The 15026-nt window shown below is 36.8% G+C and overlaps 1 protein-coding gene across 3 annotated transcripts; it reads left to right on the forward strand.

Annotated features, from left to right (window-relative positions):
* The first annotated feature begins 512 nt into the window (after positions 1 to 512).
* GCG (glucagon) lies at positions 513 to 14469 on the forward strand. Of its 3 annotated transcripts, XM_073645682.1 has the most exons (7): positions 513 to 663; positions 2207 to 2304; positions 4688 to 4849; positions 8631 to 8765; positions 9661 to 9774; positions 10338 to 10478; positions 14085 to 14469. In XM_073645682.1, the coding sequence occupies exons 1-7, from the start codon at positions 535 to 537 to the stop codon at positions 14104 to 14106; spliced, it is 801 nt and encodes a 266-aa protein (XP_073501783.1). In that variant the 5' UTR covers positions 513 to 534; the 3' UTR covers positions 14107 to 14469. The 3 variants fall into 3 exon arrangements, with proteins under 3 accessions (XP_073501783.1, XP_073501785.1, XP_073501784.1); XM_073645684.1 differs by lacking the exon at positions 4688 to 4849; XM_073645683.1 differs by lacking the exon at positions 14085 to 14469 and having other exon boundaries at positions 10338 to 10482.
* The last annotated feature ends 557 nt before the right edge of the window (positions 14470 to 15026 follow it).

Genomic DNA, 15026 nt, shown 5'->3' on the forward strand with positions numbered 1-15026 from the left:
ATGGCTGTCTTTAAAGATGGGGTCATCTTCTTAAAAAAAAAAAAAAAAGGCGTAAAAAGGCATAAAGGTTAAAAAAATGAAATAATAAAAAATTATTATAATTAATAAAAATAATAAACTAAAACAGGTTGGAGATTGAAGAAGATATAAAGGTCAAAGAAACAAAATTTAATAATAAATGATAAATAAATAACAAATAAATGATAAAAATAATAAAATAAATCCGCTTGGAGATTTCTTAAATCCTCTCTTCATCCTAAGTGCATTTTCATCTGTAACGAAGATCAATATCACACACAAGATAGCTGAATCAAAGGGAGTTCACATAATCTCTCATCGGACATTGCATTATACCTGCACTTGCACACCTGAAAAGGAAGCACTTGTACGTGTGCAATTGTTTCACAATGACCCGCCAGCCGTCTCTAATGTGTAAATTAAACAAAAAGCAGCCAGTCATATGTGAAACATTTAAAGCATCGGCAATCACATGATCATCTGTGTCAAAATTAATGCGTATAATGCATCCTCACAATGTTCAATGAAGCTGAAAAGAGTATAAAATGCTTTGTGGCAGAAGCAGTCGGAATCATCATCAGGAAAGATCTGAAAGTTGCTTTGCTGAGAGCATCATTGTTTCCATTTTCAGACGTACACTTCACGGTAAGTGCTTTCTTTTCACTTTGCCATAAAGTGGACTAGATTAATACAACCACTATGTTAAACCATAGCGTCTGTATCATCAGTATAACATTACTGATAATTTATGTTATTTTGCTTGATTAGATATTTTTCGGCTATTTTATTCATTTTATTATACATTGCGTTACTTTTGTCTTTTGCTGATTCTGAAACATATTTTATGATTGTAATGCATATTAATTTAGATTTAAAATATAAATCCTATGTTATCGGTAATTATTTTCATTATTTATAAATTTTGGTGGATTTGGGGGATTTTTCTTTATTGACCTTGGTTTAAAAAAAAAACGGTATTCATTTTACAAGTATATTTGTCCTACTTTGAATACTAGACGTAGGCAGTCTATAAAGTTTCACATAAATTTAAGATGTCTTAGGCAAATAAAAAGCATACTTCATAAATGGTCGAGTTAAATATTTTAATTTTTCATGCTTATTATTTATTGGCGCCCATTAAGATACTACTTTTTAGTCTATATATATATATATATATATATATATATATATGTATATAAATACTTACATGTACATACATATATATATATATTACACACACACACATATATTTACATACACATATATATCATGTATATAGAAAGATATATCTTAATTTTTCAAGCTTATATTTTATTGCCACCCATTAAGATGATACCTTTTGGCGTATATGTATATATACACATATATATATTTACATACACACATATATGATGTATATAGATAGACATATAAATACTCACATATATATATTGCACATATATGTTTACATACATATATAAATATATATATATTTATTTCCATTGAAACCAATAGAAAAATTAAAGAAACAACCCTTAATGGCATTGGTTTTAGATTTTAGTTATAATTTTATTTTACTTATTTTTTACATTTTTCATTGCTACATAAAAATTATGATTTGGACTAAAAATGTGTTTCTACATTTTATTATTTATTTTACTCACTTATATAGCGGCATTAATTCCACAGCGCTTTACAGACATCATCATCAATGTCCCCATTGGGCTCACAATATAGATTCCCTATCAGTATGTCTTTGGCGTGTGGGAGGAAACCAGAGAACCTGGAGGAAACCCACACAAACACGGGGAGAACATACAAACTTGCAGATGTTTTCCTCGATGGGATCTGAACCCAGAACCCCAATGCCGCAAGGCTGCAGTGCTAACCACTGAGCCACCGTGCTGCCCGTTCAGTCTATGTTTTCATTGTAAATTTCTTGTTGCAGGATACAATTTACATCCAAGCTTAGAATATCAAATATCAAAATATCTATCGCACTGCTAAATTATACAAGCATCCTAAAATATATGAACATTACTGATCCCAATTAATCAGTTGCTCTGTTAAAGCCCTTTGAGGGTCATGATCCTAGAAATCAGACCCATAAGAATGTTATGGCAAATAAAATAATATATAAGAAAGTTATAATTTCCCTGTTAAAATAGTTATGAGAAAAAAATAACATTCGACTTCACATCTTTTCCAGAAAATCATGAAAAGCATTTTCTATATGTTGGGGCTTCTTTTCATGGTTCTACAAGGAAGTTTCCAAAATCCAATCCAGGAATCAGAAGACAAAACCAGGTATTTGCTTAGAGTTTACTAGAAAATATCTATATGCGAAATATCCAGTCTTTAAAAGTATATAGCATACGCATTATTACAATATCAACCTTTTTATTCCATATATCCTAGATGTTTTTTGGATTTAATAATTTTCCCTGAAAACAAAATGTTGAAATCACTCTTAGTTTGGATAGTCATTACTGGAGTGTTCAGAGTTTCCAACAGTCTCTCCACTCATTGCTTCTGAACTACTTTATGAAGTAGGAAATGCAGTCTATATTTTTCCATTAAATAATTAAATTGTGAATGGGTTGTCTGGTGAAGATAAGTTATCACCTATCCAGAGGACTTGTTGATAGGTGGGCGTCCGACTGCTGAGACTCGCACCAATCGGCACAACGAGAAACTTTTATCCCAGTTAGAATGGAATTTCTTGTTCGTTGGTGCAAGTCCCATTCGTCGGACCCCACAGATCAATAAGTTGTTACCCCCCCATGGATAGGTGATAACTTGTTTTCAGACCCTTTATGGTTTATTTAGAATACCATGGTTTATTTTCCATTTCTTATATCTAAATTAGATACTCTCCGTAGTTTTCCATTTGGCCGGTCATTGACCTCACAGTCCCTTCTGAAGGAATGTATAAACCGGGACTGATAGCTTTAAAGGTCCATCTGCTAAAGGGTTTAACCCATAAGGCAAACTGAAGCCACATCTATGAGATATGCCACCATTTACCGATCCTCAGAATGAAGAATGACAGCTCGGATTGATTGTTGCTACTTTGTGAAAAATTTTGTGCACATTGATGCTGCTTCTTGCGATTTTGGCATAAAAAGCTGTAGAGACCTCGGTCATTTTACTTTTCTGATCCACAGGATTCTTAGGAGTTAGATCAATGTTCATTATGTTCTGACATATCCTAATAATAACATTATTAATTCAGAATACTTTGATGAACACTTTTTTTGTGAAAAATTACATTACTAATCAACTATTTATTTATTTATTTATTTTACTCACCTATATATCAGTTCTTCTGTCAATATCTGAAGGTATCTGAGATCAAACCCCCCCCCCATGATCATTATGTTATGACACGGTAATATAAGATGGGATTGCCCCTTTAAAGACAGACATTTTGTTAAACTTTTCCCAATATAAGCAATGTAAACCGGAGTTTTAGTTTCATCTTAGTAAATAACCAAAGGGTTAGGAAGAAAAAAAAAACGTCTTGTCGGTCAGATAATCTGTCTAATAGAAAAAACATGTGTGGTAGGCTTGTCCCATTGAATGTTCTGTACAGTACAAGTCATAGAAACCACATGTTCATAGCCCCTTGAAGACTTTGCATTTCTGAGAATTATGATGTACGTTGCGATGATGGGATCATTACAGCGCATAAGCATTAGTTGGAAAAGTTATATCTGCATAATGTAAATCTTTATTGGCATTTATATAGTCTCTATTACATAAGTCAGTTGTTTCCTACATAGGAAAATTCATAGAAAAAGACCCATTTATATGAAAAATTAAAAAGAACACATTGGCTCATAGAAATGCTAGTGTAGATTTTGTAGAAAAAAAATTAAAGAGTAATAATAATAATAATAATATAAAATATAATACAACTACTACTAATAATAATAATGTAAAATAATATTATTATTATAATAATAAAACAATAATAAAATAATGCTCAAATAATAATAATAATAATCAAATAATAATAATATAATACAACACTGTATTTTACTTTATGTTTTGCTCTCTGTCCTATGAAATAGTCTTAGGGTGAATTCACATATATCAAAGAGATGGCTTAATTTGATACCCCTGTAAAAAAACAAACAAAGAAAAACCTGCCGAACATATTCCATAGACCCATATGTGGGTTAACGCAGTCCCACCTGAATGAACGTGGCATGTAATGTGACTTCATTTTCGGCTGATAATTTAATAGGACCATCCATGTTAATGACAAAAAACTTTTTTTTTCGGTAAAATGGCACAACCGACACCCTTTCAAAAAAACTTAAACAATGAAGTGACTTGTGCTATCCCTCTTCCTTCAACTTTTACAGAAAAGTCATAAGGGAATTGGAATGTGAACTAGACTTTTTTAAAATAAATCAACTGTAAAAAAAAGAAGATCAATTGATGGTTAAAACAGTATCTAAAAGATCTACAAGTAACTTTTGACTTCGAAAGCGCGTCCAAGTACTTGGTTCCTCAAGCGTACAGGCAGCTCAGGTCACGTCAAGAAATCACACTCTCTGTTTTCGATTTTGTACATGAAATACCACTAATATTACCTGCAGGTGTAGAAGTCAGCGCTATATCTCCCCTCAGGGTTTTTTTACAGCAATCTATATCACAAATTAAAAAATTGTATACGCAGATCAGTCAAAGCCGCAAGGACTGAAGCAATAGATGATTCAGATCACCACAATGAAGCTAAACGTCACTCACAAGGCACATTTACTAGTGATTACAGCAAGTACCTAGACTCCAGGCGGGCCCAAGACTTTGTCCAGTGGTTAATGAACTCAAAAAGAAGCGGGTAAGAAATCTGGAGACCACAGAGTGTACCTTTTGTTTCAGATAATCCAAGTCCAGGTCCTTCTAAGTCCGTTACCCTTGAGTTCACTTTGTTTGTTTTGACCACTCTACCGTCAGTCCTGTTTGTCCGCTCAACCTCACCATCAATGTCCAGAAATCCCACTTGTGTCTCCTTGTTTGATTTTTTTTGTGGTGTGTGTCCAATGTGATGATACACTGGAGATGTAATGGTGAGTTTTCTGCCAGCATTTGATCTGTTGGGTCCCATGATGGATCAGCAATTGTAATCTTGCCCATCTAAGGTGGTCTCGATGATGGAATTGAAATGCTTCCTATCTGTAACACTTCTATCCACATAACTGCTCTTTTGACTCAGAAGATGCTCATTAGGACTAAAGATGAGCGGACCCGTGGAAGTTCGGGTTCTGCTATTTGACCAAACTTTACTCCAAAGTTCAGTTCGAACTCTGTACCCGAACTTGAACCTCAACCCGAACCCCATTAAAATCAATGTGAACCTGAACTTTGGAGCTGGAAAATCTCTCTCTACTTCTCCACCTTTCCCCGGACTCCCAAACTGGAAACAGACTTCCAGGAGGAGTCGAGGTTCGGAGTTCAACACCGGACACTAGGTATCCAGTATGAACCCCAAACTTTACAGTTCAGGTTTGCTCATCTCTATTTAGGACACTTGACATTGCACACAAGTATGTACACCCCATGCCTTCAACATACATGTATGAATAAGCCCCATTGCACAATTGATTGCCCTAAAATTGAAGCTTTTTTTTACATATAAATACCCAACATTGTAAGTCCACTAAAATGTAGACTTTTTTCATTTAAGAGTTTTATTTTTTTAAACTTATCGAATTAGACTAATACTAAGAGTAAAGAAAACACAGAAACTCGATTTTGAGGTTTTATTATCATTTACTTCTACTGTAACTAAATTAATGTGTTGAATTAATGCAAATCGACATTACAGCTTTTTGCCACATTTCCAATCTTAAGATGAGTTTTAACTAAGCGATTTCCCATAAGATTCTACACTTCACTTTTGATCATTCCAAATTCTTGCTTAGCTATTAATATAAATAAATCCTTAATCAGTGCAATTACCAGCTCATATAACTGGTTTACAGCAACTCGAACAACATAGAAGGTGGTTAATATTTGTGAGATGTGTAAAAGTTCATAAAAGTTGTCATATTCACTTAAGCTGAAGCCTGTCGCAACCATTCATTTTAATTATACCTGCTAGCAATATACAGAACTTCTATTCTGTGGGCGTTACGGGGTCAACTATATCCAAAACTTTCCCAACTCACAAGATAATATATTAATAAAGGAGTTGTCTAAGTTTGGGAAAAGAGTCTTTTTTTCCGACAACAGGGATACTCTTGTTTATTCCCATATACTGTGAGGACTGTAATTAGTAACTTTTCAATACAAATTCATACAGTGCCAACATTGAGCCACATGGAAACAGAAATATGAATACATTTTTGTTTCTACCTTTTTTTCTAGTAGATCAAATCACTTTTTTTGTTCATGATTGTAAAAAAAATTTTTTTAACAAAGGATACAATCTTTCGAGTTTATAGATCCATTCAAAATTTTAACAAAGGGTATATTCGCTAGAGTTTATCCATTTCCAGTTACTGGAAATCTGAGGTTCCTTGGAGCCTTGTTAGTGGTCCTTCAGAAGATAGCAACATCAAGAGCTGTTACTTTTACAGTTATGAATTTTATACCAGTTTTAACCTGAACACAGATTCTTGCCATGACAACTAACATTCTTGGCCAGAATATGGAAATATTATTCCTGCCCCTACCTAAACTTCTGTGATGTAAACTACGAGTTCTATGGGAGTTGAGACATTTTTAAAATGAGTTCCCCATGGTAGTCAAGTTGGGAATCACCATTATAAACATTATATCTATCCCATCTGACGCGACCCCTGGGCTGTGGGGTACTCGGTAGCCGGGCTGGTCGTTGCTAGGGGAGATGTCTCAGTGGCGGTGACCCGGTCCGTGACCCAGGGTGGTCAATAAAAGGGGAATTTGGGAAAGGGGATTATAGTTTTTATATAATGTTCGTGACGCCACCTGTGGTATGCGGCTATATGGAGCCGCCGCTTCGGTGCAGAACCTCTGGAGCCGATGATGACGCAGCAGAGTTGGTTCAGCTCTCCACAGGCAGAGCTTAGCTCCAGGGCAGGAAGTAGTGATTTTATAGATGATGCTGGGCGTTGTAGTGCAGAGGATGGTGCAGTTAATAATCAGTCCACAACTTAATGGAGGTTTCCTCTTATCTTTACTTGCGGTGGTTAGGCAAACCGGGGCATGGGTACTAGCTAGTAGTAGAGGTCCGGGTGTTCCTCACCAGTATGGCATGCAACTCGGGCCTTCCTGGAGTGTCACTCCCACGTGGAGGTGCTGGGCCCTATGGTGCTGCTGAGCCTCCTGGGTCTGATGGGGCCAGGAGACCTGCAGTCTCCTGCCCTCCGGTTTCTGCCGCTGGGCTTTCGGTGCTCCACAACCTCGGACTCCGGTGTCCGGTTCTTCTGTGCAGCTCCACTCCCTAGGTCTTTCCTCGTCGACGTCCTGACTTCAACTCCACTCTGCTCTCCTCACACTAACTAACCCCGCCTCCAGATCCCAGTTGCTAAGGGGAGGAGCTCCCCTTGCTGGTCTGGAGCCAGGAAAGTGTTGCATGCTAGCAAAACCTGATTAGGGGACCCCTCCTTGCTTCCAGGCATGGCATCACCCCTTGTGAGGGAGGCAATGCCACTGTGGCCACCGGACTCCTGGGGTGCCACACATCTACCCAACAATTTTCCTGAATTTCTGTTTATTTTTTCCTTACCTGGGTGAATATGTGATCTTCCGTTTAAACAAGTCAAATAATCTGAGCAGGTTTAAGACCTGCCCTAGGGGTATACATAGGTTTAAGAGACCTCCACCAAAGATTGCAAGGGTCCCATTCAGGTACTGGTTGATAATACTGCATGTGTACCAATCTGAGATAAACAGACTTGAGGAGATGCAGTCAAACTGGTGTGGGCCCACATAATTATTATTATGCATTGCTTATACTGCACCATCATCCTCCACAGCGCTTTACAGACATTATCATCACTGTCCCCATTGGGGCTCACAATCTAAATTCCCTATCAGGATGTCTTTGGAGTATGGGAGGAAATCGGAGAACCCGGAGGAAACCCACACAAACACGGGGAGAACATATAAACTCCTTGCAGATGTTGTCCTTGGTGGGATTTGAACCCAGGACCCCAGTGCTGCAAAGCAACATGCTAACCATTGAGCAACCATCATATGGTCTCGTCGAGTGTATGTACTCCCTCCATATAAAACAAAATTCTCAATATTATGTGTGTTATGATACTTTTGCTAATCACTTTTTTGCTATGGGTAGAGATGGTGTGAATCGATTTGCAGGAACTGGTCTAGCAGCCACGTCGGTAATCTGTGGCCAATGGATATGGGAGCCCTGCAAAAAAATCTCTTACCTGATGGCATCCCTGTCTTCTCTTTTGGTTTGCTAACCTGGTCATCGTTGGGGCATGATGCATATGTGACGTTGTGTTAGGCTGGCTAATCAAAAGAAGAGCCTAAGATTCAGTAGGAGGTGGTTCATAGGACTCCCGACCAACGGCCATAGTTTACTGATGTTGCCGCTGGATAGGGTCTTGCAAACCAGTTCACACCATTTCTAGCTATGGGTACAACTTTAATTCTTCAACTTGCTTTTGTAGAGGAATATCAAGACGCAATGTTCAGTTTGAAAGGCATGCAGAAGGGTCATATACCAATGACGTTACCCAATTTTTGGAAGAAAAGGCAGCCAAAGAATTCATTGATTGGTTGATAAAAGGAAAACCAAAGAAACAGTAAGAATGATTCTCTGAACCCATTACTCGTTAGTATTGGTTTCAATACCATTTTCCATATTGGCTACATGCTTCATGCTTCCATTTCTACTAATAATCATCTACTAATAACCGATATAAATAGTTTATTATTAGTGATGAGCGAGTATGTTCTGTTAACCCTTTCAGCAAGCATGCTCGGGTGCTCGCCGAGTATCTTCAGCGTGCTCGGCCGTTATGGTTTAGTCAATCTGTGTGCATGACTTGCGACTGTTTGACAGCTTTAATACATGTGAGGAATGCCTAAGAAACAGGCATTCCTCACATGTATTAAAGCTGTAGCTGTCAAACAGTCGCAAATCATGCACACGGGAGTGATTCAAACATAACACCCGAGCACGCTGAAGATACTCGGAAAGCACCCGAACATGCTCATAAATATCGTGTAATGAGCAGGCTCACTCATCACTATTTATTATCAGATATGTCTTTATGTTTTTGTTCTTTTTAGATTTTTTTCTTATAATCTGAACCCTGAAATACAAGTTTCCTTTTGTAAATTATTATATTAATTAGTTTATTCTTCACTTAAAAAGTATTTATCAAAATAATAAATATGAATTCAAAAATTCACAAATGTACAAAACTGATTGTGGAAAGACAGATATCCTTTTTAAGAGCTGAAGTAATGGGGTGTAGATTTGGGATATTTTGGCAGTAAGAAGCCCTCTTTGCTTTATGACTGTTGTGAATACGTTTTAGAGTTTTTATTAGCATAAGACAAATTATTGTGATCAAAATCCCTCTTTGCGATGTATTTTATAAAAAAAATAAAAAAGAGAACACTTTTTTTTTTTTAAAAATGTTCTAAATTTTTCAATAATTTTCCAATCTAAAGGCCTTTTTCATTGTCTAGGAGACTCTCAAGGCACGCAGAGGGAACTTACACTAGTGATATGTCCAGCTTTTTGGAAGAAAAAGCAGCCAAAGAATTTGTTGATTGGTTAATTAAAGGAAGACCAAAGAGAAAGTAAGAATTTTATATTGTTTAACTTAATAAATGTCGAATATCTTAATATCAATCATAATAATTTACTAATGTTATTTCATATTTTCATCTTTTTGCTCTTACTAATAAAAAAGCCTTATGAAAGTAGAATGGAAAAATCAAAAAGTTCAGCAGATCTGACACAGAAATATTTAGACTAATACATTTAATACAAGTGTAGATTATCAGTCAGATATAGTAAAAGTATAGGAAACTATAGCAAAGAACTATTGAATAGTATCTTCCAATGGCCTTGTTGAAAACGGAATTTCAATTAGTCAGGCGATAAAAAAATCTTGAAAATAATTTGTAATTTAAAGCAGAAAATATAGGAGCAACCCCCACTCCAAAAAAAGAAAATAAAGAATAATACTACACTCCAGGGCACTTTAAATATATACTTATTTAATGCTAAGAAACTTGTACTTTAGTTCAGTTACCGTTTTACATTCCTTGTATGACTTACATTTACATTTGTCGATATTTGCCATTTTGTCTTATTCTTGTTAAAGCAATTTTTTTCACATGTTTATTTCTTTTGTAAGTTTTGCAGAGATTTCTGATGCAGATGACATGGACAGAAGACACGCTGATGGCAGTTTTACCAGTGATTTCAACAAAGCCCTCGATATTAAGGCTGCCCAAGAATTTTTGGATTGGATCATCAACACCCCAGTTAAAGAAAGGTAGTTATATTATATATTGTCCAGTCGATTTTAAAGCCGGTGGAAGAGAGAACTTGGTCCTGTGGTTGCCACATCGTCTCTCTTGCCAGATAACACTCAAGATGTCCAAGGGTCTTCTACAACCCTAGGACCACGTTCTCTCCTCCACTCTGAACTTTCCTGGGATATCTCTCATCAAAATGTCTTCTACTGGGACCATGTATGCTTGGGTCTCGTTGGGTGACTCTTTTAGGCCTGATGAAGGCTTAAAACCCGAAACGTTGCTCTACTACTACTATACTGCTGTCAATCAACTACAATGATGTAACATTTGGATATGAGAAGCAACTAATAAAATCACTTGAGCAGATTTCTGCCTATTGATATGCGGTTCCGCCAAATTACTTTACTATATCGATTAATTTAGGAGCGCAGTAGTCCACTCCAGAAGTACCAGCACCCTCTTTACAATCTACAGTGTGCAACCCACATCTCTCCAATTCACTGGACTCTGCAATCTCCAAAGCAAAATGTACAAGTTTTTAAAAAGAGAAACCTGAATGGATAATATAGAAATTGCATCTAGTTCTACAGAATATTCTTCTCCGGTACTATTTGTAATATTGGTGCCTTCTCATGTGGTAATGTGGAGTTTGAACCTCCTTAGCCAACAGAGCTTTGATGCAGTTGTGTCTCGGCACCTCCTACATCTCTTCCACTTCATCTTTTTGGTAGAGCTTGTACATATAGAATATTCAGCTGTTATTCCTAGTAGTACTGAAATAATCACTTTAGTGATAACCTCAATACACCCTGAATGACCTTTAAACCCAGCACAGTGCAAAGTCGGCTTCAAAGAACATAACAACATTACCATAATAAAAAGGGAATGTGTTCTACAATCTCTGTTCTTAGGACTCGTATGATTGTAGTAATGTAAAGCATATACACTTCAGGAGTCATAGTGCTGGTCTTTCCTCCAGAATCCAGAAAGTTTCCCACAGATAATGGCAGTCCCATAGATAATGGATGGAGTTGAGGTCGAGCATGCAAATCTCCACTCCATGAAATAAAGGGCTCTAGAGAGCCTGGTTCCTTGGTTCCAGGCTGTTGTTTGGATCACTAGGGTCATACCCCCCGTGATCAGTAAGTTATTCCCTACAGAGGAAAGATAACTCACTATCTTGGGAATAGACTGCAAATTTACTGCAAATCAAAAAGGAGAAAAAATGTATAACGAACAATATCTGAAAATACCATAAATTTTATTGATGCAAATCATTAAAAACATACAAAATTCCAATGGCAACAAATATATTAGTGGTGGGCCAAGAAAGGCACCACGGATAGATATCCACATGAGGAGGAAGCTTATAAATAACGGTACAGACAGTCAAGAGAGGTATAACAAAGTACCCACTCAAAAAATTAATATATACAGTACTTCCTATATCTGGACCACAGATAGGTGTTAAAGTGCACAGTGCATTATATAATTTCGTATAAAACCATCCCACACCTAAATACATATACAAGTATGCTATCACTACTCACATGTGTTAGTCAGTCTATGGTGCCGCCGCCCCTACGCGTGTTTCGGCGCTGTACCTTCTTTAGCATAGAGCTAAAGGAAGTCTGTCAGCAGATAGGTGAGGGTCACATAAAATTACGTAAAATTAGCAAGGAAAGCGGGGATTAAGAAATGTTGCCTCAAATTCCTATCTTCAAGAACACACCGCTCCACTGCATCCCAGCTTCCTGCTTACCGAGGAGTGCTGTGCTTCTGAAGATTGATGGTTCAGGTCAGTGGCATGATCAAGCTTCTTGCCTGAATTGCCCACTTTTTGATGCTCCTATCAGAGGCACCTTTGCCTCTGTAGCATCAGAGGAGTGCAGCACTTGCGAGCCCTATTGGGAAGAGCTTGTAAGCACTGCGTATCTTCAGAGTGGTGCTCGCAAGCGGTATAGCAAATAGCTTGTAATCGCATGCTCTTTGTCTAGAAAACCTCTGAGGTGACCGGTAATCTTTGCAATGTCCAGTACACCATAGAATTAAAAATCCCTCCTTTCCTGAAAACAGAGAGGATTTTTAATAAGTGGTGAATTACCAAGTTTCTGTTTTTACAAGCACTTTGTAATTTTACCCATTAAATAATATAAGACAACCCTCTAATTCCTCCTCTTACTTCCATTGCAAATGTCCTAGGGTCTCTGCACTGAACACTTCCCAATTAATCTCCTTTGCTCTTAAGTGATGACTGTAGCATCTATCCAGGGCAATGCTTGGACAGTCACAGTATACAGTGTATTCCTAAACTCATTCTAATGATGGCTGTAGGTAGATAGAATTTCAGGGGCGGACACATCATTGTTACCCATTGTTGGCTCAAAACGTAGCGCGCCCATTCCTACTTCCAAAGCAAGTGGAATTGTGCATTGTGATGAGCTATTAGACTGCAAAGGGCCCATATACTCTTCTTGTAAAGAAATGCAAGAGCGCAATAGGGTCCTATCCACATTAAAAGGTTGAAAATTAAAGGATTAAAGGTAGAAATGCTCACCTTATGTGGTACACGTATACAGCCTGAAAAACCAGAGGCAGCAGCTTCCATGAAGCAGCAGATTTAGGTAGCAGGATTGGAAGTGTTTCTGCCCTGTCTGGAATATGACACAATTAATGGTAAAATACAGTTGTACGTTTACTGTCAACTCATTTCAGAGTCCACCGACTCCTTCTTCAGAACAATCATACATAAAATCTGTGTGGTTGTCCTGAAGAAGGAGTTGTTGGACTCTGAAACGCGTTGACAATAAACGTACAATTTTATTTTACCTCTAATTGTGCCGTATTCCGGAGAGCTCAGAAACACTTCCAATCCTGCTACCTAAATATACTGTTCTTGCACAGTGTCCTTTTTCTGTCTGTGTCCACTTCTGAAGAATTTGGTTAATTACCTCTATGACTATGCTTGGAATTTTGGCCTCTGAATCAGAGAACTGAATCTCCAACTGCTATAAATATGTGTTAATAAATCATCCAGTCTTGAATTTTGGACTTATTTATAGTGATATAATATTGAAAGTAGGACAAGCCATGGTGCAGAAGTGCCCTGTAATCCTATCACATGACTTTTCTTTGTCTACTATTAAAAGTTCTCCTCCCGTTAAAGACAAAATGTCTAAAATTAAGTCAAATGTTTCTGACTGTGTATCAGTATTGTAGCACTGGGAATATATTGCAGTCACATATCGATACGTTCCGACTAGTCATAGTTTTTTGTACTTCAATGGAAGGCAACATGATTATTCCGTAAAGATGCAGATTACCTGTGTTTGTTCTGTCTATTCCCTTTCTGGGCATATTGATACCAGAGAAGCTAAGAATTTCTCTATGATCAAGAATGGAGAGATGTCTTGGGGGAAATATTTTACACGGCAGACGTTGCAGGACAAATGTATGGCCAGATGCAGGTGGCCACTGGACTATTGACAAACCCTATGATGTCCTGCTAGGTGAATTATATCAGTATGTGTTATCTCTACATTGGACATTTATCATAGAAATTTTAGAAAAAATTTTTTTTTACAGAATTGGTATTTAGAACTTTTCTCTATTTTTTAATTAAGGGATTTGCTGGATGAACAATAAGAAAACCGAAGATCTTCAACAAGGAACCACCCGGCTGTCACTTGAAAATGATGAATTTGTGTTGTGTAAATTCAAGCAGGTGTATCATAAAGCCATACAGTATAGCTTTGCATGCAAAGTAAAAAGAAATTTACAATAGTGTTTTCTTGTTGGGGAATGACACTTAGAGCTGATTCTACTAAAACACACATCAACCATAAAAGGTTTAACGCTTTCGGTGATGGTTGGGGCTAGTATTGTACTTAGCGAACATGCTTTGGCTGTCCTTCCATAACTATGAGGGCTTAAATCCAAAAGTGCCATTTTCTCGCCCAATTATTTAAAGAAAAAGAAAAAAAAAAGCAAAAAAAAAAAAAAGCAAAATATAGTTCTGAAAAATATAACTAGTTTAAATAAAAAAAGATATAACTTATTTTTCTATGAAGATAAACTGTACATAGAATTGACTCCAATCATGTCACAAAAGGGTTACCCTGTTTGAAATGTTTATTACAGAAGTGGTAAGCTTTCAAAATATTAACTAGCAGCCTTAAATAAAGTTTTTCAAGCGTCATTTTCATTGTTGATTAATTTGTAACTTATCTGGGACTAATGCAATCATCACCATAACAGATCACCAAAGTCTCATGCACAAAGTAATCTAACATTCAGCAGATCTACTGCAAAAAAATTCTACAACTGAAATCTGTCCCATGTATAAAGTAGCTGTTAATGTTGAAAAATGACTGATCCATCAGGTCCAACCTATAATCCTAAATCACTGAATCAACTTCTGACCTAATACTGATAATATAGAAAAGGGCCCTTTTTGATTTTAAAGTATTAATCATCACAACATGGTGTTGTAGAGAGTTATATATCGCTTTGGTAGTGGTATGCCCCTTTAAATATAAGATAGGGTGTAGTTGCCCTGATGGTAG

The sequence above is a fragment of the Phyllobates terribilis genome, unplaced genomic scaffold, assembly GCF_046119375.1.
Source record: "Phyllobates terribilis strain yellow unplaced genomic scaffold, ASM4611937v1 Scaffold_9__5_contigs__length_417890890, whole genome shotgun sequence".
In the NCBI taxonomy this organism is placed as follows: domain Eukaryota; kingdom Metazoa; phylum Chordata; class Amphibia; order Anura; family Dendrobatidae; genus Phyllobates; species Phyllobates terribilis.